Below are 26,054 nucleotides of genomic sequence, written 5' to 3'. Positions count from 1 at the left end.
TCGGAAACAGGCTCCAGGCTCTGAGCCATCAGCCCAGAGCCCGACGCGGGGCTCGAACTCACGCACCGCGAGATCGTGACCTGGCTGAAGTCGGACGCTTAACCGACTGCGCCACCCAGGCGCCCCTGCATTTTTTTTTTTTTTATGTTTATTTATTTTGAGAAAGAGCACGAGAGCCGGGGAGGGGCAGAGAGAGAGGAAGGGAGACAATCCCAAGCATTCTCTGTGCTGTCAGCACAGAGCCCAATGCGGGGCACAATCTCACGAGCCGTGAGATCATGACCCGAGCCGAAATCAAGAGTCCGACGCTCAACCGACTGAACCACCCAGGCGCCCCGCTAGCTTGCAGTGAAGCAGGTAAGGCCTGACGCCCACGTGGTACGCGGTAAAAGCTCGGTCCCTCCTCCCTCTCCAGACCAGGAAAGATCTCTTTGTATTGATTTCACTGGAAAATTTCCCATTTCTCTGTGTTTTCCCGGGAACAAGCAGTCTCTGGTGTGGTTCTGCTCACTGGTACATCCCTCTGCAGATGGCATGCCCGAGATCAGAGAAGGACAGCGTGGGTACAGAGTCACATGGCAGGCTTGTCCCATGGGTGGCCAGGGTGGAGCCACATTCGGTTGGAAGACTCTTCCGTCCTGTTTGGATGGTTCCGGGCCTCGCTGGGTTCCTGGTCCACCCTCTTACCTTCTCCATCCTGGCGTGTCTACTCTTCTCCAGTTTGCACCTGCTCAAGAGAAAAAGAAATGTATCTGGGAATTCCAAGGGCAGCCCAGGCGTGGCTGGATCCAGAGCTCCAACGAGGTCTTCAGGGCATTCTCTGTCTCACGCCTCTTTTCTGCTTCCCTCCCTCTGTTGGTTGGAGTCCTCAGCAGACCCTCTTCATGTGGCAAGACAGACGTCCCAGGGCAGCCCCAATTCTGTTTTCCTACTTACTTGGCACCTCCGTGAAAAAGACGCTCTTCCCCGGTAGATGCAGCCCCCAGACTCAGGAAGGACCTCTGACCGGCCCTGTCGGATCACGTGTGTGTTCCAGAACCGGTAGTTCTGAAGGTGGGAATGAGTATTCCAACTGGGGAATGTCTACCTTTGGAAGCTGGGCGAAGAAAGGGCAGGGCCAGCTCACCAGCGGCACACAGAAGGAATTTCCTGCTGGAAAGAGGGCTGCGTTCCAGAAAGGGGGAGGCTACAATGCAGACCGAACCAGCAAATGTTGCCCATGGAAGCTTAGACTTCTGAAGCCTTAGTTACTGTGCCCACAGCCGCTGCCGGTGCCTCTGCCTCTCGGTCAGAGAAGCTACAGGGAGAAAAGAGAGTGGCTGTTGGGGTCAGGTGGATCCAGGGACAGAACTGTGTGATATATATATTTTTTTACAATATTTTTTATTTATTTATTTATTTATTTATTATAATTTTTTTTTCAACGTTTATTTATTTTTGGGACAGAGAGAGACAGAGCACGAATGGGGGAGGGTCAGAGAGAGGGAGACAGAGAATCAGAAGCAGGCTCCAGGCTCCAAGCCATCAGCCCAGAGCCTGACGCGGGGCTTGAACTCACAGACCGCGAGATCGTGACCTGGTTGAAGTCGGACGCTTAACCGACTGCGCCACCCAGGCGCCCCTATTTTTTATTTTTTAAGTAGGCCCCTGGCCCAGTGTGGGGCTTGAACTCACAACCCCCAAGATCAAGAGTCACATCCTCCACCGACTGAGACAGCCAGGCACCCCCAGAACTGTGTGACATTAATCAGATTCCTCAACCCATTGGAAGCTCAGTTTTCTCACCTGTAAAGGGAGGGTAACAGTTCCTACCTCACAGACTTTGAGGACTAAACAAGTCAACCGCCAAGTCCCGTACTTGGCATGGAGGAGATAATTAATCTATACCTGATCTTGCCTTTGGTTGCAGGCCTTCAGCTTGGCGTCTGGGTCCCAGCTCCTGGATCCAGACCAAGTCGGGCTGTAGGTGGGGACCGCCCGCTCCTCCTGCCTGGACTGAATTCAGGGAGGGACTGACTCCAACGGAAAAAGCAGAAGGTCTCACTAGGAGATGGCGCGTGTGGTTTTGTGTTTGTTATTTCCATCCTGATGAAAAATGTGCAGGTTTTACGCTGTCATAGAACAAATAGAACCTTGACATATGGCCCTCTATTTATGTGCCTGATTTAATTAATCGTGTTTCGTGTTCCATCATTTTTCAATTGCTGAGAATGCTGTGTTTCTCAGGGACTTTTCTTCTTCCCTCCCTCCCTCCCTCCCTCCCTCCCCCCTTCCCTCCGTTCCTTCTTTCCTTCCTTTCTTCCACGCCAGGCTCTGGGTTAGATGCCGGGGGGATGGTGCTGAACAAGACAGACACATCCCCTGCCTCCACAGAGCTTACAGTCTAGCAGGGGACTTAGATGTTAAGTGACATAGTCATTTAAAAACCTTTGGGGTCTGGAGGAAGCCGGGCCCTCAGCCGAGCAACTTTAGAACGGGGAGTGGCCACGGGCCAGATCACGGAGGGCCTGAAAGCTACACTAAGGTTTGTGGTCTTAATTCAAGAGCGACGGAGCTACAATCGTTCAAGGACCGCACTCTGGTGGGAAGTGGGAGCTCTTTCCAGGAAGCGGCACTTCAAGGTTTTGTTTGTAATTTCCAGCTTGATTGACTGTCCGTTGTTTGCAGTCATTGAGCAAGAGAGCGTTAGGATGCAGCGTGCACTCTGCCCTTGTCTGTTTTCCCTGGACTCTGCCTTGGGAGCCCCTGCCTCCGTCCCCGCCCCCGCCAGCTGTGGCCTGCTGGTGTCTGTGCCCTCCCCCTGCCCTGCCCCCGGATCCTTGGGCCTCACCAAGAGGTTGTGGAAGGGGACCCCTCTGCTCCCAACTCTGCATGGCTTTACTGGGGCCCCAGTCAGGTCTCTCTTATCTCTGCTCTGTTTTCTCCTAATTTTTACCCCCTAGAACCCAAGGGATTGGTGTGTTTATTCATTTTGAGACAGAGAGTGAGAGAGAGAGTGAGCACGCACAAGTGGGGCAGGGGCAGAGAAAGAGAGAGGAGACAGAGAGAGAGAGAGAGAGAGAGAGAGAGAGAGAGAATCCCAAGCAGGCTCCCAGCTGAGAGGGTTCAATTCCATTACCGTGAGATCACGATCTGAGCCAAAATCAACGGTCAGAGGCGCATCCAACTGAGCCACCCGGGCGCCCTAGGATTGGTGTTCTTTAAACCTCCCTCTGTTTCAGACTCTCCTCCTACCTGAATCATCAACTCTGTGAGTTAGAGGACTGTCAAAGGATATCTGGTCCAGTTCTTTCTGCAGATCCCGTAAAGGCATTCCTAACAGGGGTCCACCCAACCTCTGTGTGACTGTTACCCTTCCCGGGGGGAGGGGGGGCAGGGGGAGCTCACTCCCTACTACACTTGTAGGCTGGTCTTGGATTGCAAAGCTTTTACAAGAGAGAGGACAGCACCCCTCCGGCCATCTGTCTGTCTGGGTGTTACTGTGGCTGGCTCACCTTCATTGCCAACTAAACTCATTTTTCGAAGTCCTTCCAAGATACAGCAGGGGGAGAGGTGGCTGCCTAGCCCAGAGTCTAATGCAGCTTCTCCATCCTTTGAAAGAGGCCTTGACTTTCACCCTACAGATATAGGCCATCCCCCAACTCAGAGAAAACTAATCCTTCCTCTGCTTCTCTGAAGCCCTGCTCCAGGAAATGGGAAACAGAAGCAGGTGAAGCGAGGGAAGGAAGGACCCAGAAGGGGTTGGGGTGCCTTTCTGAGGACAAAGTGAGGGAGCCTGCCATTCTAGAAGAAGTTGCCCTGCCAATGAGGAATAATTTGGGGACACCCAGGGACTTCCCTCTCAGAGGCCTTGTGAACTGACACGATGAGTGAGGCTGGGTCCCTGCCCTCACAGAGCCCACCATTTAGGGGGAAGCCTAGGTGGGAGGTCACCAAACAAGTGCCCAAAGTGTCCTGTGATAAGTGCTGTGAAGTGTGCAAGGTTCTGAGAGGCAAGAGGGGAGTCCAATTCCTCCTGGGCAAACCGGGAAGGCTCCCAGGAAGAGGTGTCCTGGAGCTGAATTCTGGAGGATCAGTAAGAGTTAACCAAGCTGGATCAGAAGGGAAGAGACCCAGGCAGAGGACTGGGTTGGGCCAAAGACAGCCTGGGACACTGGGGGAATTGCAAGGAGGTAATGGGAACCTCCAGGGAACATAAACAGCTCTGGGGCCTTGCCCCTTCCCCAGGTTGGAGGATGCTCTGCAAAACCTTTCCAGGGTGGCCAGGCCTCTTTTCATGGCCTTCTCTCCCACCCCACCCCCACCCGCAACCTTCAGTCCTGGGGCCTGCTGGCCACCACCCTTGCTGATTATAGTTAAGTCTAGACTGGAAAGATTTAACCCTTAGGCACAATTCAGCAGGGGAGAAGGGGAGGGGAGAGGAGAGACTTAACAACTGTTAATGACTGACCGGGAACTGAGTCCTGGGCTCCTGACTCTTGGCCTAGGGATCTCAAAGGAGACAGATAAGTGATGGTTTAAAGGCTCATTCTTTAAGAAGCAAGCTACAAATACAGCTTAACAAAGAATCTGGATGATATCAACGGATGGGTGAAGCTGGGGAGGAGAGACCTTGGAAATTCTTGATTTTCTTTTTAAAAGTTGTGCTTTCTGAGTTGTGTGTCATTGGCAGCTACTGCTTTTGTGATTAGAAAGAGTAAAGGCATAGGAAAAACTTTGTAGGAAACAAAGCAGAAAATCAAATCACATCTACAGTAAAATCCTAGCATTTTAATGAACTATGCAGAGGAGCAAGACAGAGAAGATATACATTAAAACGTTAATAGGAGTTGTCTCAGAGGGCTGGCTGGCGCTGTTAGTCTCGCGTTTTCTGTCTTCCTAATTTTTTGTATGTGCATGTCTAGATTTGAATGTATTTGACGAACCTGTTCACCCACTAGCCGTCTAATCGGTCTCCCCGCTTTGGTGGCAGGGCACCGTGCTGGAGAAAGCATGCGTCCCCTGGAGGAAGCCCCCATTCTCTGTGCCTGGCGAACTCCTATTCATCCGTCAGTACCCAAGCGTCACCCCCACTTCTTAGGGAGGACTTCTGGAGTGGGTGGTGTGGTGTGTCACCCATAAGTTCTTTTCAGGACCCAGGGCCTCATTCTGCCAGCCGCCGGGAGGGCTGGAGGCCAACACTCACGGAGGGGTCTCTCCGGGAGCTGCCTGGGGGCAGCCTTCGTTCACTGCCTAGCGCATTGGAGGAAAGGAGGAATGGGGAATGAAGACTCAGATACTTTGTCTTCATTCAGAGCGCCTCTGAAGAGGCATCTCCACCCCAGAGCTCCCTGGGAGCAGCTGAGACCTTTGCTGAGGCTGCAACGTAGTTTTCTCCCTCTGCCCGGTCCCCCTGTTTTCACCCGCCCTTGGGTGCCGGTCCCGAGAGTGTCCCAAGAAGCTTCCCTAACCGGAGACACCTTCCTTGACCTCCCAGGCTAGGGCAGCCTTCTTGATCACATGCTCTCCGAGAGCGCATGTCTCCTTTGTAAGTTTTACATCCACCTGTGCTATCAGGCGGATGTCTGTTTCCTCCATGGACTGCGAGAGTTGCACACATGCCACCACACGGGCGCATGGTTTAGAAACATTTGTTGAATAAGTAACTTTATTAACCATCTGATCTAAACCCTTAGGAGGCCATCAACTTTACTTAGGGCTGAAGGATGTCCCTCCTGCTCATACATTCATTCAATAAATATTTACTGAGAGAAACCAGGTCCCTGCTTCTCAACACCAAAATAATTCCAGATGTTTCAAAGATGTTTACATGCAAGTAAATAAAACCAAGAAAGCTCTAGAAAAAAAGAGGTTTTAGAAAATAATTTTGGACTGTTGGGGGCCGCTAAAAGCATAACACACAATATATGAAAAAAGAAGTTACTACACGTCATCACATAAAGTTCTTCCTTTTATTTTTTTTTTAGAGGAGGGGGAGGGGCAGAGGAAGAAAGAGAGAGAATCCCAAGCAGGCTCAACGCTCAGCGAGGAGCCTGACTCCAGGCTCGATCCGTGACCCTGGGATCATGACCTGAAACCATGAGTCAGATGCCCAACTGACTGAGCCACTCAGGCACCCCCACATAAAATTCTTAAACCTCTATTAAGCAAAAATAAAGATAAACAAAGAAAAACAAATCAATACAGAATATTTGTAACATCTATATAAGACAGGAGGCTGATTCTTGGACTATGCCAAGAAGGCTTACAAATCAAAAGGACAAAAAACCCACAGAGAAATGGGCAAAAGAATATGATAAACTATGAGAAACCTTATTTATATTCTAGGAAATGCAAATTAAACAACATTACAATATAATCTATCAGACTTGACCAAGTTAAAATGATTGGCAATACCCAGTCTTGGCAAGAATGTGAATAAACAGGAATTTCATTCACATTTATTGGCAAGAATTGTCATGAGCTCTTTGGACAGCAGTTTGGTAACATCTATTAAATTAACAGTGTTCACCTCTTTTGACCTCACAGCCTCACTTCTAGGAATTTGTCCAAGGGCACGAGTTTGCACAGCATGCACAAAGTAGAGCGTTGTCACCTTGTAATTTCGAAAAAGAAAGGGGGCAAGGCTTCATCAGTGGGAAATGGTTAAATTGTGATCAATCCATACAATGAAATCTAAACACCTGTTTTGAGGAATGAGCCATCTCTCTAAGTGCTGATGTGGGAAGAGTCATGATGTATTAAGAGGAAAAAACAAGTTTTGTGTATTTATTTAATTTCTTTATTTTGGGAGAGAGAGAAGGGGCAGAGAGAGGGAGAGAGGGAGGGAGAGAGAGAGAGAGAGAGAGAGAGAGAGAGAGAATCCCAAGCAGGCTCCCAACTGTTAGCACAGGAGCCCGATGCAGGGCTTGAACTCACAAACCGTGAGGTCGTGACCCCAGCTGAAATCAAGAGTCAAGACACTTAACCCACTGAGCCACCCATGGGCCCCGAAAAAAGCACGTTTTAAACAAGCATTTCCCATTTTCGGGGGTGGTGGGGATATTGCCCGTATGTGTGTACAAGAGAGAGGACGCTAGTGATTGAACAGAAAACACATCCTGAAGGATTTAGCCCAAAAGTTCATTAACGCGGGATCGATGGGCAGCTTTTACTTTCTACGTCGTACGTGGCCACTGTGTTTGAGTTATTGATAATGAATCTACCTTATTTTTGAGATCCTAGAGACGAACTAGCACATGCAAAGGTCTGAAGCAAGAAGGCGCACCTGGGGAAATACATTGGTCCAAAGGAGGCCGGCGGGATGAGATGAGGCCCCGGGGGAAGGCGGCGGCAGGTGGCCCAGGGCGCCAGCACCGTGCCGAGCAGTGCGGGGGTTCACTCTGCGGTTCACGCTGGTAGCTCCTCCCGGTCTCCACGGACCCCCGTCCTCCACCCACCTCTGACCATGGGAGTCTCCGGGGCTCAGCCCTGCTTCCGGTCTCTTCCTGTCTCCCTCTGTGATCTCATCCACGCTCCTGGCTATAAAAACCATCTTCCTGGGGCTCCTTCTCACATCTTCCCTCTTGCTGGGTCCCCTCGGGCCACGGGCGCAGATGCAGAATTCCGGGCACCAACGTCTGATGGGCATCTCGGACTCAACACATCGAAACCCCAACTTCCGACTTGTAGCCAACCTCACTCTCCAGCTCCTCCTCCAGCCTTCACCTCGGTAAATGGTGCCCCAGCCGCCCAGGGAGTCTCCTCGACTTCCCTCTTTCCTTCCCCGGAGCCCTCCACCCCTTCGGGTTCCTCAGCCACGTGGGCCTGTTTCGTCTCCAAAATCCACCTCGGATTGTTCCTGGTCTCCAGTGACCCTTGCTGCCCCTTGTCTGAAGTTCAGAAATGAGTGAAGAACAAACACATTCAGAGCTTTCCACAGGGAGCCAGCCCACGTGTTCGGCAGAACCTCAGTGGCGGGGGTGGGGGGGGGGGGCGGGGCGGTGGGGGTGGGGCGGGGGGGTGGGGCGGGGTGGGGGTGGGGGCGGGGCGGGGGTGGGGTGGGGGTGGGGCGGGGGGGTGGGGGTGGAGGGTGGGGCGGGGGCGGGGGGACGGCTTCGAGTGGGAAGGGGGAGCTCAGAAGGGAAGCTGTTGGCAGGGGAAGCTGGCCGGGGGCTGATAGACGTGGGGCATCCCGTGTGACGGGTGAGGGGTGGCTATCTGGCTTTCAGTGTTTGGTCCTAAATCGGAAGCAGGGGTGAGAATGAGGGAAGCTGGCAGTTGCTGATCAAGTCCCGGCCATTTGGGGCTGATTGCTGCAGGGGTTGTGGTTTCCCTTCTCGGGCTGGTCGCTGCAGGCAGTAGGTCAGAGCTCTGTTTTTGTAGACGGCCCGGCCGGTGTCTGTTAGAATAGCCGGTGCCTCAAAGTGACCATCTCCTCTCTCTCAGTCACCTTCCAACTGCCCCCACCTTCTATTCTTGCTCTTAGGACTCTGTTTTCCTGTTTCAAGAGCGCTGGCCTCTGTGGGGACCAAGCTGTGGGAGGGCTCCCCACCCCTGCTCACAGCCCTCCTCCCACACTGCCCACTGCACTCGAAAATCCAGTCTCCCGCAATGCCCTCGCTTCTGGACTCCAAGAAGTCCCCGCGTGCCCAGCTGGTTCCTGCTCAGGGGCTGTGCGTGTGCTGCCCCCCACCCCACCCCCACCCCCATACTTTCCACGTGGTGGCCCCTTGTCATGCACTGCTCAGATCAAACACCACCTGTTGGGCAGTCCTGTCTGAATTCACGCCCACGTAAATCTCCCGAATCGTTGTGTATTCTTTTCTCCAAAGCACTTCTCTCTGAGTGTGTCTGGTGCTCTATTGTTGCCTTATTTATTGTCTGTCTTCTCCCACGAGAACGTTATCTCCAGGAGGGCAGGGACCACATCTGTCCCTTTCCACACAGGGGGCCCAGCCCTGTGCTGAGAGTGAAACGTGCTAAATACTTAATATAAATCTGTTGACCGAATGAATGAATGAATGAATGGAGCAAAGGCACACAGCCTTGGAGACATAACCTGTGTCCTCTTGTTCTAATCTCAGGGACACATAGCATATCAGGCCACAACTGTGGCCACATCTCACCTAAGAACTCAGAAATCTTGCTAAAGAAGTCAACTAACTGCAGGGCCAGCCGGGGTCCCTGTTTTGCAAAAGGGGACTTAAAGTCATCTCTGAGGGGCCTATTCGTTTGTTCTGATACAAGTCCTTCAGGGACACTTTAGCCTCAAAAAATGGAAGCAGAGACATTTCTGATTTAGCATCTTTTGTTTTTTTTAAGTTTATTTATTTTGAGAGAGAAAGAGAGCAGATTGAGGAGGGGCAGAAAGAGAGAGAGAGAGAGAGAGAGAGAGAGAGAGAGAGAGAGAATCCCAAGCAGGTTCCAAGCTATCGGTGCAGAGCCCAACTCGGAGCTCAAACGCATGAACCATGAGATCATGACCCGAGCCCAGATCAAGAGTTGAACGTTTAACTGACTGAGCCACCCAGGTACCCCTGCAGAGTTTTTAATTTGAAAGTCGTGTTTGCCCAGACTATAAACGTGTTTGCCCAAATAATAAACAAGAGTCAATATGAAAAACTGAGGTTTCCTAACTATTGCCCGGGTCCCCCGTCGCAAATATTTTACCTTTGTAATTGATTTTTTGGATTTCTTTTCCTCTACAGCTTAAAATAACAAGCTTGTGTGGCTGCTGCATGATTTTTCAGTTTTAGGATCATTTATTGACTTTACACTGTGCAAAATGAGGACTTGGCCGTGTATCTTTCCCTCATTGTCCACCACGAAGACAGCTCTTTCCATCCTCCCAGTCCCATTATATTCTAATTTTCCTTAGATTAACCGTCAGTACTTACACTGTTAATGACTGTGGTGACATGCTGATCATAGCTGAACGGAATGGTAGCAAATTACAATTACGTTTTCTTTCCTGAGCCATTTTGTTTTCTCTGGAGTTCATTATTGCCTCATTTTTTTTTCCTGTCTGGTTGCTTCTCAGCTTCCCTAAATCCCTTACCACTGCTCTATCAGCTTCCCAGCTTTCAAGATTTTATAGCTGTTGTCTCCTTTACTGGAGGGGGAAAAAAACATCCCTTTACTGTAGTTCTAGCAGATTTGGGCAAGGGAGTAAAAGTAAATGCAAATATTTTCTCCCAGTTTAGGGCTTGTCTTTTCTTAACGCTGTCTTTGGGGGGGGGGGGGGGCTCAAAACTTTTGAATTTTAAAGAAGCCAAATGGGTCAAATTTTTTCTTTTCTCATGTCATATTGGTGTGTGTGTGTGTGTGTGTGTGTGTGTGTGTGTAAGTGCTCCGTAAAGGTTAGCTAAAAATCTGCACCTTATCTCTGAACCTTGTAAAGAATTGCTAAACCTGACCCACTGGTCTGAGCTAGGAGGTGAGAGCATTGATGGGGGGAGGTCTGGAGCCTGTCTCCACTAGGTCGTCTGGGCTCCTGGCTCCCGGGGCTAATGGAGATACATCACAGACCCAGTGGCTTTGTTGACAGGCTTAGCTCCCAAAGGGGAGGCCTAGACACCCTTAGGGACAGGGCCTGGCTGAAGACTGCGAGAATAACTGTAGGGAGAGTAAGTGCAGGGGCACCAGGGTGGTTCAGTCAGTTAAGCGTCTGACTCTTGATTTCCGCTCAGGTCAGGATCTCACCGTTTGTGAGACTGAGCCCTATGTTGGGCTCTGTGCTGACCGCGTGGAGCCTGTTTGGGATTCTCTCTCTCCCTCTTTCTCCCAACAAGTAAACATTAAAAAAAAAAAAAAAAAAAAAAAACTGAGGAGGGTGAGTGTTTCAAGTCCTTGTAATTGTGCTATTCGATAGAAATGTGACCTCATTTTATACTGTTGAGCCTTAAAGTCTCCTCAGGATGCTAAGGCCATAGGGAACAGGTGTGGGCTAGCCTCCATAGAATGGGAGAGTAGTTGAAAGTATGTAAATAACTGTGGGAACTATACCTCTCAGCAGCCCCCTTCCCTCTAGGCCCTTATCCACCCAGCCACCCATCTAGGGGAATATCAGTCAAAGACAATGGATTCTTCTCAAACTGTGGTATTTCAGGGACCACAGTTACCAGGGTGGGTGGGTACAGGTGGCAAAGGAACCCTTTCCAAGTCCGTCTTCTGCCTGGGACTAGGTTAGCGCCGCCTCAATTTCTGATGAAACAAGTCCTCCCAGGCTATGAAATCCAGCTCGACACATATCTTTATACTAATTAAATTGGCTCATTTGGTTCAGTGAGGAACCCCAAACCTTTTGGAGCGCCGCGTCACGAGCAAAGATGGCTTCCCTCAGGTTGCTCACGGCCCAGGGCAGGAGGCAGATGCGGAAACAGATGCGGAAACAGTGTTTTGAGGCCGGGATGCCCTATGATGCCCGGCACAGGACTTCGGCAGCTTGGAGGAAGTGAGCAGGGCCAGCCTGGAGGGGAGGGGGGGCCTTCTGGTAAGAGGTCACACCGGAGTCCTGAGTCCTGAGTTGTGAGCAGGACTGTATGAGTAAAAGGTGAGTGGGTGGTCGCTAGGCGAAGAGTCATTTGAAGATCGTTTGGCTTGTGATTTGGTAGGTCCAAGAGCCGAGGCTACATACATTTTGGTTATTCTGTGACTGTGGGGGCGACCCCTTGACAGTCACTTAATTTCTCTGGGTTTAAACCCAAGAAGCTACCAACCCCATCTGGAAGATGTGGACTTCAAGCAAGCTAATATTAGGTGAAAGGACCCTGAGGCTCTTCAAAAACAATGGGGCAATAGAAAAGGCAGTGCATTATCATTACCCTTAATTCTATTACGGGTGTGGGTGATACCTCGTGGCACTCGGGTCCTAGGAATCTTTGAACCTGGCATCAGCTTTGTGCTGGATTACCTGGAGGCAGGCGACGCAGCAAGGGCATTGGACAATGAAGAGCTCAGCTTCATGGAATTTATCTAGAATTGCGCAATTAAAACATCTAAGGAGGGGCGCCTGGGTGGCTCAGTCAGTTGAGCATCAGACGCTTGATTTCGGCTCGGGTCATGATCCCAGGGTCGTGGGATCGAGCTCCTCGCGGAGTGTGGAGCCTGCTTAAGGTTCTCTCTCTCTCTCTCTCTCTCTTTTCCCCTCTATCCCTGTCTCCTGCTCACATTCTCTCTCACTTAAATTAAAAAGAAAAGAAAACAATATCTAGGAGAAAAAAAGCCGTTTTCATTTTAGCATACGTGCAGATTTTATGTTTTGGGGTCTTATTTTTATTTTGCCTCATATTAGTGGGCATGGGCACCATGATCTTTCAATGCTTTGACCCCAGAAAGGGTATTACATTATCTTTAATTTCTAGTCATTTCCTGCCACCTTTTTTTTTTTTTTTTTTTTTTGAGAGAGAGAGAGAGAGAGAGCATGAGTAGGGGAGGAGCAGAGAGACAGGGGGACAGGGGACCCAAAGCACACTCTGAGCTGACAGCAGACAGCCTGATGCAGGGCTTGAACTCACAAACTGCGAGCTCATGACCTGAGCCGGAGTCTGATGCTCAACCGACTGAGCCACCCAGGCGTCCCATATTTCCCACCACCTTTCAAACAACCCGCCAGAAACCGCTGCCAGCCCTCGCCTCCTCATTTCATGTTCATTGCTCCCTTTTGCAGGGGGCGATGGGTGAGAGGATTCTGGAATTGGAAAATCGTATCAGAGAAGCTGTGGGAATGATTGGAACTAATACAGAGTGCTCCCATATGCCAGACTCAGAGGCTGAAGGCTTTACATGCTCTGATCACTTAATCCCTGTGACAGCCCTACCCGGGCCATTTACACAGGAGAAGTTAGGAACTCAGAGAGATAAAGTGACTTGGCTAAGGTCACATTATGAATGAGGGATAGAAATGGAATTTAAACTCAGGTTAGCCTCATCCCACAGTGCTGGCCCTTGACCTGGCCCTTGACCGTTCCTCATGCTGCCTCACGCAGGCGACAGCCAGACTCGGGGCAAAGAGATGATCTCATTCTGAGTCTTCCCTTTCTGGAACTAGAGGTCAATAATATGGGGCCTCCTCTACTTCCCAATCTGCATTGCCAGATTCTCTGCTCAGGCTATTTTCACATAAACGTGTAATATACGTAAATATACATTTAATAGGAAGGGGAGTTTCCTTTTTTTTTTTTTAATTTTTTTTAAACGTTTTATTTATTTTTGAGACAGAGAGAGACAGAGCATGAACGGGGGAGGGGCAGAGAGAGAGGGAGACACAGAATCGGAAGCAGGCTCCAGGCTCTGAGCCATCAGCCCAGAGCCCGATGCGGGGCTTGAACTCATGGACCGCGAGATCGTGACCTGAGCTGAAGTCGGCCGCTTAACCGACTGAGCCACCCAGGCGCCCCAGGAAGGGGAGTTTCTTTCAAAGGATCCAATAGGGTATTTAAGCGCCTATCAGGAAATTCAGTCTTGCAAAAGCAAAACAGTATTCTTAAATTATCGACCTTTCCTTGTTTTGTGACGTTTGCAAAGTTCCCGGTGATTCGTGCAACAGCGATTTACTTAGCACCTACTATGTACCATGTACTGTTGTAAGTGCTAAGGATTTAGGGACGGGCACACTGCTGGATAAAGAAGGAAACAAATCCATAAACCAGCCAGGTTGACAAATAGCGATAAGGCCAAGGAAGGACACAAACAGGGCAGCGGGACACAGTGGCAAGGGGTGGGAGGGGGCGGCTCTGGAGAGTGTGGCCAGGGGAAGCCTCTGTGGGCAGGTGGCATTTGAGCTGAGAGCTGAAGGGTAAGAGACGCCATGCGTCTGGACAGCTGGAGAGCAGGCACGAAGGTGACAGTCCTCCTAGGTCCTGGACAGAGATCTGGAGCAAGCCGATGTAGAGGATGAGAGGCCGGCAAAAGGAAGACCAAAAAATAGCATTCGGAGAGGTAGGAGGAAACGTAAAGGTCTTAGGGGCAAGGAAGCCAAGAGAACTGTTTCAAGGAGGATGTGGGGGCGCCTGGGTGGCTCAGTCGGTTAAGCGTCTGACTTCAGCTCAGGTCACGATCTCACGGTTTGTAGGTTTGAGCCCTGCATCCAGCTCTCCGCTGTCAGGGCGGAGCCTGCTTCAGATCCTCTGTGCCCTCTCTCTGCCGCTCCCTCCCTCAAAAATAAATAAAAATATTTAAAATTGTTTACTGCCCCTTCCCCACTCATGCTCTGTCTTTCTCTGTCTCTCAAAAATAAATAAACGTTAAAAAAAAAAAAGGGGGGGGGGCGCCTGGGTGACTCAGTCAGTTGAGCATCCGACTTTGGCCCAGGTCATGATCTCGCAGTTCGTGAGTTCAAGCCCCGCGTCGGACTCTGTGCTGACAGCTCAGAGCCTGGAGCCTGCTTCAGATTCTGTGTCTCCCTCTCTCTCTGCCCCTTCCCTGCTCATGCTCTGTCTCTTTCCGTCTCTCAAAAACAAATAAACGTGAAAAAAACTTTTTTAATTGTTTAAAAAAGAAGGAGGATATGGTGACTGCTTGAGGGGTTGTCTCTCAGATTTGGGAACATGGGGGCCACTGGAGAGCTGGAAATGAGGAATTCCAGTAGGAACTTTGTCAGGCCTTGTCATGGAGACAAAGCTAGGCCAGTAGTTTGGAGAAAGCAGGTGCAGTAAAGAAGGTGAGTGTAGACAACTCTTCCAAGGAGTTTGGAAAGCAGAGACACAGGGCAGAAGCTGGAAGGGCATTTGGGAGTAAAAGCAAGGTGTGCTGGCTGGCCTGCCATCTAAAGTCTGTTCTTTGCCCGTGCGTGTTCCGCTCTGGGCTCTGAGAGGGTGACCCTTCTGTCCTGCATCTTGGACTCTCCGCCAGAATGCTCCCAGGCAGGTTCAGCCCAGAGGAGGCAAAGGCAGCAGAGGTGAAGGCTGGGAGGAAGAGAGGCGGGTGTTCGTCCCCTCTGCCTCACCCCCTGGGCACCTTGTCCCTAGCAGGAGCCGCGCGTTCTACGCTGGCAAGTCCTTCCGGGCTGTCCCCTCTCGCATGCCTCAGGGTGCACTCTTTCTCCCTCTCACTCTTTCTGCACGGGAGTCCTCACCCCTACTTAGCACTGCTTGTCTCTGGGCGCCCCAACATCCTTGTTTGCCCCTTAACTTTGTAAGTGGCCCCTTCTTTGCTGTCAGTTGAACCATCTGAGTGAAGTTTGCTTCTTGCCAGGTGCGGTACAGAGATGTGCTTTTCCTGCCCCCATTTTTTCTTTCTTTCTCTTTCTTTCTTTCTTTCTTTCTTTCTTTCTTTCTTTCTTTCTTTCTCCTTCTTCTCTTCCTTCCTCCCTTCTTTTTTCTTTTTCTTTCTTTCTCTTTCTTTCTTTCTTTCTTTCTCTTTCTTCTCTTCCTTCCTTCCTCCCTTCTTTTTTCTCTTTCTTTCTTTCTTTCTTTCTTTCTTTCTTTCTTTCTTTCTCCTTTTCTTCTTTCTTTCTTTCTCTCCTTCCTCCCTCCCTTCCTTCCTTCTTCTCTTTCTTTTTTTCTTTCTTAAATTTTTTTAAATGTTTTTATTTATTTTTGAGACAGAGAGAGACAGAGCATGAGCAGGGAAGGGGCAGAGAGAGGGGAGACACAGAATCTGAAGCAAGCTCCAGGCTCTGAGCTGTCAGCACAGAGCCCAATGCGGGGCTCGAACTCACGGACTGTGAGATCATGACCTGAGCTGAAGTCAGATCCCCAACCAACTGAACCACCCAGGCACCCTTTCTTTCTTTCTTTCTTTCTTTCTTTCTTTCTTTCTTTCTTTCTTTCTTTCTTTCTTTTTCTTTCTTTCTCTTCCTCCCTTCCTTCCTTCTTTTCTTTCTTTCTTTTCTTTCTCTTTCTCTCCTTCCCTTCCTTCTTCAATTCCTTTTCTTTCTTTCTTTCTTTCTTTCTTTCTTTCTTTCTTTCTTTCTTTCTCTCTCCTTCCTCTCTTCCTTCCTTCCTTCTCTTCTTTTCTTTCTTCCTTTCTCTCCCCTTCCTTCCTTCCTTCCTTCCTTCCTTCCTTCCTTCCTTCTTTCCTTCTTCCTTCCCTGTATCCTTCCTTCCCAAAAGAGATACACGTTTGTGCACAAATGGGAATAACCAGCCAGGTTAAAGGAGAAAATGATGATGCAGAAAGAAGCAGGGTGGTCGCTGGAGTGGAGGCCTCAAGCCGGCTGGAGGGGGTGGATCCCAAGGCACCTCCTCTATGGTTACGGAAGGAAGGGCAGGAAGCACAGACACAGGGCAGGAGGGCTGGTAGACTTGGTCTGACGGCTTCCAGTTTCTCAATGAAGGATGAGCCAAGAACATTGGCTGAGGAGTGCAAGGTAATTTGTAGAGACAGAAGAAAGCATGAAATAGCCATCTCTGAGAATAGGAAAAGGAACTTTCTAGGAAAGGTTGGTAGGCTTGCCAGGCGTGAGAAGTGCCAATTTGAGGTTTGCGGTCTTGAATTTAAAGGGCAACCCGTCAGCAGAGCTGTGTTTTTCTCCAATATCGCTCAGCCGCTCTGGCACAGGCCTGGGGAAGGTGGAGGGTTGGTTTTACAAGGGCTGGGACTTCGCCAGGTTCCTATGGGGGAAAGAGAGTACGAGCTCATGGAGGGGGCCTGCTGGGGAGCGATAGTCAAGATGGAGTGTGGAATCTATGTAGGGTAAGGAGGGAAGGAAGGCCACGAGCAGGGGATAGTGGGAAAGGTGGTACTGAAAGCCGATAGGAGGTTGTGATGAGGCACAGGGGACGGGGCGGAAGCTGGAGCCCACAGTGGAAGAGTTGAAGTGTGCAGGGGATTGGTCCCAGACCCCAGAGGACGGGGAGCATGCCCTGGGGACCTCGGAAGGGCAAGGATTTGAAAGTGGAGGGGAGCAGTGGGCCACCTGAGTGGCTCAGTTGGTTAAGCGTCCGACTCTTGGTTTGGACTCTGGTCACGATCTCACAGTTCACGGGTTCGAGCCCTGCATTGGGCTCTGTGCTGACAGTGCAGAGCCTGCTTGGGATTCTCTCTCTCCCTGCCCCTCCCCTACTTGCTCTCTCTCTCTCTCTCAAAATAAATAAGCCTAAAAAAAAAATTAAAAGAAAGTGGAGGAGAGTTCAAGGTTTGGAAGAGGTAAATGGGAATGAAGATGATACCCACATCACCTCCTGCCTTCCCGTGGATGGGTTTCTCTTTTCCGGGTTGCCGGAAAAGGCACTCGGCAACTTGAGTGACTTCTGTTTCAGGGCTGAGAAGGACCTTTTTCAACTTGGCTCCTTCTTGTGACCTGACCCAGAGCGGGTTCTGAGGACACTTCTCAGGTGGTGGGGATTTCTTCTAGAGGGGGCACCTGAGGCCACACAGGGGTCAATATTCCAGAGAGAGGCCCTGGTTTCTTTGCCAACAAAATGCAATCTGTCATTTGTTTACTACATGACATATTGTGCACCAGGACTATCCACTTAATTTAACTTATGTATCTAATTTATTTATTTTATGTTTATTTATGTGGGAGAGCGCAAGCAGGAGAGGGGCAGAGAGAGGGAGACAGAGGATCCAAAGCTGGCTCTGCACTGACAGCCTGACAGCAGCGATCAGGGGCTCGAACTCACAGACCACGAGATCACGACCTGAGCCGATGTCAGACGCTCAACTGACTGAACCACCCAGGCGCCCCTATTTATTTATTTTGAGGGACAGAGAGAGAAAGAGAGAGCTCAGGCATGGGGATGTGTGAGTGGGGGAGGGGCAGAAGGAGTAAGAAACAGAGAGGATCTTAAGCAGGCTCCATGCCCAACTCCACGGGGCTCGATCTCATGACTGAGATCATGAGCGGAGCCGAAATCAAGAGTTGGACGCTTAACTGACTGAGCCAGACAGGCACCCGTAGGCCTATCTATTTCCTTTACCTCTCAGCCACCCTGGAGGGAGAGGTTATTATGCTCGTTTTTATTGATGAGGGAATATAAACTCAGGGAGGTGAAACACTTTCCCAAGGTCATATAGGATCTATTTGAGTCCAAGAAGGCTCATTACCTAGTCAGGGAAACAGGCAAGGGAAGAACCAAAAATACGTGGTGTGTGCAAAGGTCTGTGGGCATGAGGGAGTTAGAAAGATTGATTCTGGGGCAGGGGGAGGGCGCCTGGATGGCTCAGTTGGTTAATCATCCAAGTCTTGGTTTCAGCTCAGGTCGTGATCTCGAGGGTCGTCAGTTCCAGCCCCACGTCGGGCTCTGCACTGACGGTGTGGAGCCTGCTTGGGATCCTCTCACTTTCCCTCTCTGCTCCCCCACCGTCAAAAAATTAAAAAAGATTGATTGTATTGTGGGAGGGGGTGAGGGGCACGTCAGCTCCACCTACACACAGGATGAGTGGAAATGTGTGTAGGGGAGATGGACAGGAAGGACTGGAGGCAGAAGTGACAGCTTGAGCAAGGTCACCGTGACATGATACTGCACAGCGTGACCCACGAGTATTGAGTAAAAGTGGTCAGGATCAACAGCTAGGCAGGGTTCCTAAGCTTGTCCACAGCCCCATTCTTTCCCGGAGACACGCTTTTTATTTTCATCAGATTCTTAAAATTGGGACATTGACTGAAAAAAAGCCTCGAGTGGTACATGAACCCGGACAGGTCAGCAGGGCCTGGGAATGAAGGGTTTTGTAGGCCTTGTTTCAGGAATTCCTACTTCAAAAGTCTTTTCATAAACTATAAAGTGATGTATCGTTTACTGCTCTGTTCCCAGAGTCTAGCACAATGCCAAGCACATATCGGGGGCTCAGTGCATAGTTGATGAATGGATGAATGAATGAATGAATGAATGAGCACAGGTAACAGATAATAGGGTTCGTCTCCCCAGGGCGACTCCATGCATTTCCTGGATAATTTAACTGAAGAGGAAATCCAGGAAACCAAAGCTTCTCCTGTACTGCCCCTAAACATGTGACCTGTCAGTCCTGTGGTGATGCTGGGGGTGGAGGTGGGGAGGGGAGGCGTGGCTGCACCTGACCACAGGGTAGGGTGCTTCTGACCGTGCCCTGCAGTCTCTTTGGAGGAGCAGAGGCCAAGATGGCCCAAATCATGTCTTTCTTCCTTCCACAGTCAACCCATTGGCTGTCGGGCATCCACTCTATTTCCTCTGTCTCCTCCTCACCCCCAAGTGCTTGCTCCTACTCCTGTGATCTCACTTGGGCCCTGCAAGCAGTCTCAAAACCAGTGGCCCTGCTTTTGCCCCACCTTTCTAACCTCCACTCTTCATGTGGTGGCCAGAAAGATCTTTAGGACACTTAAAATTGTCAGGAATGTGGCTTTCTTTCAATGTACTTAGAGAGCTGTGCTTCTAAAACTTCAACATACGTTCAAGTCACATGGGGATCTTGCTAAAAATCCAGGCTGTGATTCAGCTGATCCGGGGCAGGGCCGGAGACCTTGCATTTCTAAGGAGCTCCCGGGCGACGCGGGAATCTTGGACTACATTAAGGAGTAACAAAGGCTTAGAGAAAAATCCAAACTTCCTGCCCAAGTCCTACTTCATCGGGCCCCTTTCCAGAAATCCTCCGTTCTCTGCAACCCCTGCTCTTCTCTCCCTGTGCTGTGGCCACACTGGCCTTCATGCTATTCCTGGAGCAAGCTGAGTTGTTCCTGCCGCAGGGCATTTGCACGTGATGTTCCCGCTGCCTAGAATGCCTTCTCCCCGGAGCTCCACATGGCTTGTTCCTTCTCTTTCTTTAGATCTTAATTCAAGATCAGTCATAGAGTACTTCTCTGACCACTTCAGCTGAAGAAGCACCCCATACCCTGGGGACTTGCTATCAGCTATAAACTTCTCTCCCTTCACAACACTTATCCTTCGTGGAATTTACTCTGGGTGTATATTTAACTTCCTGTCTCCATGCTCAGGTTTGTTCCACGTGAATAAGGACATGGTTTCCTTCCCTTGGCCTATCCCAGAGGCTAGCACACGGCGGGTGCCCTTCTCGTGTTTTCTGGGTCTAGGCACGAACGTTCCTGCGCGGCTGCTGTGGTGCCGGGATGCTCGCAGCGCTGTGCAAGCTTCGAAGGCTTCACGCGCCAGCAATGCAGGTGCCCGAGGCAGAGGGGAGGGCGGAAGGAAGGAGCGAACCCTCTTGTCCTGAGGATGCCACAGAAAAAGTCTCAAGAGTCTGGAGATGAAGTTCCGCCCAAGAATCACCACGTAATGGATGAATTCACCGAACCAGGAGAGACTCACTCGGGAGGGTGAGGAAGGAAACTAAGTAACATTAGTTGAGTTCCCGAAGGTGCTTGAAACAGGGCCTGCGATGCAGCATTTCACCAATAAATACGAATAAATACATCGAGAGTAAGGACTCTGCGACCATCACTTTGCAGAATGTTCCCGGTTCCTGCTCACCACGCGTGCCCTCCATCTTGCAAATGAGGAGAAAGACTCTGAGATAAGAGAAGGCTTGCTCAGGGTTCAGAGACAAGACGGAGAACCCCACTCCCTGAAACAGCTCCGGGGAAGGTTGTACACGCCACGCTCCCTGTCCCTTGGCCTGCTTTTTCCTGTGCCCTTGCACCTGTTACCACCAGCCATGCTGGGCATTCTGCTGAATTATTTATGGTCTGTCTTCGCTCACCGGAATATAAACTCCCGGAGGGTAAGGATTTTTTGTTGTTGTTGTTGTTTTGCCCACTCCTGTTTCCCAGAGCCCAGAATAGGGCTTGCCACAGACTCAACACTTGAGGAATTCTGAATGTTAAAGGGATGAACGAAGGGATTATTTGTAAAGCCTTGCTTTCTGCATCTCTGGGAGGCAGGGGTGTAACGCAGGAGAGGAACGCTGTGGCTTGCAGGTCAGAAGGCAGACCGTGTCCACACAAGAGGGGCTGACCGGCCACACGGAGCCTGGCGGGAGAGAAGCCGGGGAACAGGGCTTTGTCCAGTCTCCAACCCTCACACCGCTGCCAGGCTGGCAGGTACCCTTCTCAGGATACAGCTTCCCACATAAAATGGCCCTGGGGGTGGGGGGTGGGGGGAATGTGTCAACCAGGCCCTAGTGGCGATTACAGCTTGATGTAAATGCATAAATAGGCACTTACTGGGAAACCTCTTGTGAATTGAGTTAGAAGTGAGTCATTCACTCAAGCCTGGCTGCTCCAGCTGCTGAACAGACAGAGATTCTGAGCCACCCAGGACACACGATGGACGGTCCCTTGAGATAGTTCCCTGGGCCCGCTGACCTTCCTTTGCACCAATCTTTTTATTTTTTATTTTATTATTTCTTGCAATGTTTATTTTGTTTTTGACAGAGAGCTTATGCTCACGGGGGAGGGGCAGAGAGAGAGGGAGACAGAACCTGAACAAGTTCCAGGGTCTGAGCTGTTAGCACAGAGCTGGATGTGGGGCTCGAACCCGAGGCTCGAACTCAGGAACGGAGAGATCATGACATAAGCCGAATCATGACGATCAGATCAGGGTGCTTTACCTACTGAGCCACCCAGGCACTCCTACACCAACATTTTTAAAGTTCAGGCTCCCAGACCCCACAGCATTAGCCTCACCCAGAACTTGTTAGAAAATGCAAATTCTCCAGCCACTGAACCAGAAGCCCTGAATGTGGGGTCCCTCCCTCTGCCTGTTCACAAGCCCTGCAGGAGATTTTGATTCACAGTTTGAATAACGGTTACACAGTTTCAATCCGGGCAGTTAACTATTCCTGCAGGGGCGGTGGGCTGGGCTAAGGTAACAGGGTTGGGGGCTTCACAGACACAGAACTGAGGGTCCTGTTTTAAATTAAGGAATGGAGTAGTGACTCTTAGTGGGCAGAGTTAGGGAGGAAGCCCCTTGTGTTTCAGAAAAATCTTCACAAGAGGGGTTACTTTGCAGAAGCACATTTTAAAGTTATAGTTTTGTGTTTTAGTTTTGAAATTTCAAATGACATTAAAGGAAGATTTAAAAATTTTCTTAAATGTTTATTTACCTTTGAAGGAGAGAGAGACAGAGCATGAGTGGGGGAAGAGCAGAGAGAGAGGGAGACAGAATCCGAAGCAGGCTCCGGGCTCTGAGCTGTTAGCACAGAGCCCAAGACAGGGCTGGAACTCAAGATCCACCAGATCATGACCTGAGCTGACGTTGGACACTTAACCGACTGAGCCACCCAGATGCCCCAAGGAAGGTTTAATATAAGTTGCCACCCACTACTGTGTGTAGACTTCAGGTAGGAATACAATGCTTGGACACTATCTCCTGTTCAATTCTCCTTCTTCATAAAAAGGGGGGGGGGGTGGAGATGGGGAGAGAGACAGACACACAAAGAAAGTCCCAATTTCCCTGAAATGGCCTGAAAGATAGGAGAAACTCAGCATAGGATGTGCCCAAAGAATTCATGAAATGGGTCGCACAACTTTATTGAGCTCCTACTGTGGGCCCTGCGTTGTATTTGGCTCCAGGAAGAGGAAACAAAGATAAATTATTCAGCCACTTCTGCAGCCAAGGCGCTTACATTCTGAGAGCTATTTCTTCTAGTTAGCAGATGTTGGAAGTATAGATGGTGCGCTTTTGATTAAGAGTCCCGGCGTTTCAGTTTAGCCAAGTAACAGGGCGCAAGTGAAGCGGCAGGAGGTGGGAGGAGAGAGTGGGGGCATGGGTTGCGGCTTGAATGCCGAGTTAAGAGGCAAAGAAGATAGAAAGGCCCTGCACACACAGGCCAGTAGCGGTATTGTGCCCGTGCCACTGCTGGCATCTGGGGCCATGGTCAGGAAATCTGAGGTTGGTCAGTAACAATTACTAGCATTTATCCAGTGATTACACGTGTCAGTAATCAATTTAGGGCCACACATTAACTCATTCTTTATATGAACCCTAGAAAATAGATACTATTATCACCCTATTTTTATTAATTAGAAAACTCAAGACGGTCAGAGGGGGAGCTCACAGCTCAGCTGTCACAGCTAAGTAGAGTGTGAATTTGAACCCAGGCTGTCTGTTCTAGAGCGCTTCAAGTGACAAATCAATGTGCCACCCCAAGCGTCTGGACTGGCCTGCTGGGTAGGGGTGGCGGAGGGATGGGATGCTTATTTTGATGGGTAAATACGATCCTGAAGAAAGCTCTGACGTCTTTCTCCATGCCCGAACATTCCCTTTGGCATAGACAATCGAGAGTCAATGCTCCGCAAACCAGCCAGAGGACAAGTACTTTAGGCCCCTTCCCACTAGATGGCGGCCCCTAAACCAACATAGAAATTCTGGAACCTCCACTGTCCCCACCTTCCAGGGTTAGGCTCTGCCGCAGAATTGCAGGAAGCGCACCCTCCTCCCACCCAGGGGCTACCGGCCCCTGCCCCGCCCCATCCGGGGGTCGTGGGAAGCCCCCAGGCCGGAGGCAGGAGTGGAGGGGGCGGGGAGACGAACCCATCCCCTCCCCGCTCTGGGCGCCCGGGGGAGGAGCTGGTGCGCAGCGGCCACTCCCGGAGCGAGGAGGCGGGGCGCTCCCGCACTGCCGGAGCCCGTCGCCAAGGGGAAGGCCTGGACCGCCGGGCGCTGGGCGCGGACGCGGGCCTCGAGGGCGCGGGCCGAGCGGCAGGTGCGCGGCGCGGACTACAAGTCCCAGCATGCCCAGCTACCCTGACCCGGCCCCCGCTGCCACTTAAAAGCTTCGGGAGCCGCAGCCGTCGGGTCGCCGCGGCTTTCGCTTTGCAGCCGCGGCTGGGCGGGCGGGAGCGGCGGGCTTGGCCGCCGGCAGTCCTAGCGTCCGGGCTCCGGCTGCGCCGAGGGGCGCTCTTCGTCCGGCCCTCCCCGCGCGCGGAATCCCTCCCGAGGCGCCCGCGCCCCCGGGCTCCCCGCCTCGCCCACCCCGCGGCCCCGATGCCGAGGCATGGATAGAGCGGCGCTGCGCGCGGCGGCGATGGGAGAGAAGAAGGAGGGCCGCGGCGGGGGGGACGCGGCGGCCGCGGACGGGGGCCCCGGGGCCGCGGCCAGTCGGGCGCTGCAGCAGTGCGGGCAGCTCCAGAAGCTCATCGACATCTCCATCGGCAGCCTGCGCGGGCTGCGCACCAAGTGCGCCGTGTCCAACGACCTCACCCAGCAGGAGATCCGGACCCTGGAGGTAAGGGGGCCGCGCGGCCCGGGGAGCGGCCCCGGCACCTCCCTCGATGCCCCAGGGCACTCCTTCCCAGATGCATCCTGGAGCCGGTGTCGCCCCTTTGAGGCTTCCTCTCCCTCCTCCAGTCGCTGTTGCGGCAGCTTGGGGACCCAGGACCAGCCCGTCACCTTGGGCGGGATTTGGGGGGAGGGGCGGAGTGGGAACTGGGGTGGAGGCTCGAGGAGCCCGTGGGCGGGGTGGGCTGCGCGCGGGCATCCCCTGCCTCCCCATCTCCGCCCCCGCCCAGTTTGCGGGGCCGCAGGACTCATTCTCCCACTGAGTCACACGCTGGACTTTTCCCTGTGTGACTGAGGCGAGCAGCCGTGGGCCGGGGTGACGGGGAGGGGGGGGGGGTCCCCCTGAAGTGTGATCACAGGCCCGCCATTCTCTTTCTCTCACGCCCCAGACTCCCTGCTTGTTCCTTTCTTTCCTTTCCTCCAGGATTTTTGTCTGCCGCTTTTCAAAACGTGTTTGCTGAAACTGCATATTTATTGCTCAGGCATTTGATGCTTTCCTTTCGCACAGCCACAGCATTTCACTGCTCAAAATATAATTACCCCCCGACTCCCCCACTCCTCCTCAGACACTGGATTTTGGTTTAGGAAGGTTTATGCTGGGGCACCAGGCCTTTGGTAGGAAGATGACACTATTTAAGGGGTTCTGGGGGAGAGAGTCTCCAGTGTAAAGAAGAGATAAGATCTGCAGGCCCTCCTCCCTCAAATTATAGCCAGGACGTGCAGTATTAAAAGGATTTGGAAGAACAAGTCAAAAGGGTGGTTGGGTTCTCAGAAGGGGGGGGGGTCTCCCCCTCCCCCATACACAATAGAGGGAAACTAGTGCATTCCCAGCTAGCTTTTGTCCTGACACTGGAAAGGCCGTAAAATTCCAGGGACCACTTAATTGCTACCCCAACTTGAAGTGGCTTCTTTCCACCTTGCGTCAGCACATCTGGCCTTCTGCCGATCTGGGGATGTTTTGTCGTGGGAGAACCTTAATTTCTCAACCTAACAGCCCCCTCCCCAGCCCTTTATTGCAAACTGCCTCTGCCAGCTGTCATAGGCCAATCAGCAGCCTGAATCCCTGTTTGATCCATAATGTTCGAGGGTGACTTCTCTCCTGCAGTTTTGTTTCCTTCAAAGCTACAAAACCAGGGATGTAGGGAGCATCTCGTGAGTGCTGGCTCTTATTTTCATTACAGTTCCTCTAGCAGTACTGACCGGGGCTTTGCTTTAAAAACCAACCAACAACAGCAGCCCCCTGCCCCCAAGCTGTCCCTTCGTGCATGCATGCTGCTGTTTTCCACGGGGTGAGGGAAACTGGTCTCTTCTTGAACACAGCCGAATGTGTTTGCCCAGCAAAGTTCGGTGTTTGAACTGACACAATAGGGGGCCTGTGTGGCTTAGTTGTGGGAGGCGGGATCATCGTCCTGCAGCATGTGTCTGCTTGGACTGCTATGTTATCGAGATGAGAGAAAGTTCTCTGTGTTGACCTCTCTCGGATTGTCCCCATGTTGCTCTGAAGAGCTCCTGGTTCCTGGAGTAGATACAGGAGGACTGTGTATTGTTCATTCTCTGGAAATGGTACTTTGCCCTCTAGACACCCTGATTTCCAGAGTCATTCATTTTAACAAAGATATGGCATCGTGACACCCCCAAGCATCGCTATTTAAGTCTGTGAGCTGTGTGTCAGTGGCCTCCTTCCTGCGTGTTTATTGGGTGATGGCCTCTGACAGCCAGAAAACCCACCCAAAGGAAATTTGCGTTGTAAACAGGAACCAATACCCAGCTCCCCGTTCTCTCCATTGTGGTGTGGGATTTGGGTTCACCCTACTCCGAGAAAAGGCAGGACCTGGTTTGTTTCTTGGAATGGGAATTGAGACCTCAGGAACTGGCTCCCTAAAGCTGCCTCCAGCTAATTTGAATGAATCTCTTTGCCCTGGAGGCCTCAGCCTCCTAACCTGCACAAGGGAGGTTGGGGTGGATCTCTGTAGGCCC

The 26,054-nt window shown here is 51.3% G+C and overlaps 1 protein-coding gene and 1 long non-coding RNA gene across 11 annotated transcripts in view; both read left to right on the top strand.

Moving 5' to 3' along the window:
• Window positions 1-7,487: 7,487 nt before the first annotated feature.
• Window positions 7,488-20,584, top strand: LOC123382069. Its single transcript, XR_006589838.1, has 2 exons — window positions 7,488-7,711; window positions 19,835-20,584. It is a non-coding gene; the product is annotated as an uncharacterized LOC123382069 (long non-coding RNA).
• A 2,934-nt stretch (window positions 20,585-23,518) lies between these two features.
• The window catches only part of KSR1 (kinase suppressor of ras 1), a 164,091-nt gene continuing 161,555 nt past the window's right edge, over window positions 23,519-26,054 (top strand). For 2 of the 10 annotated variants that reach the window (XM_045045080.1, XR_006589839.1), the window contains exon 1: window positions 23,521-24,024. In XM_045045080.1, the coding sequence (XP_044901015.1) occupies window positions 23,794-24,024 (231 nt within the window). In that variant the 5' untranslated portion in view covers window positions 23,521-23,793. Of the gene's footprint in view, window positions 24,025-26,054 lie in introns of all 10 variants that reach the window. The other 8 variants (XM_045045086.1, XM_011288976.3, XM_045045083.1 and 5 more) reach the window with 7 other exon arrangements.

This window comes from Felis catus, chromosome E1, assembly GCF_018350175.1.
Source record: "Felis catus isolate Fca126 chromosome E1, F.catus_Fca126_mat1.0, whole genome shotgun sequence".
NCBI classification, from domain to species: Eukaryota; Metazoa; Chordata; class Mammalia; order Carnivora; family Felidae; genus Felis; species Felis catus.
Note: the sequence above shows the minus strand (reverse complement) of the source record. Positions and strands in the feature narration are given on the sequence as shown.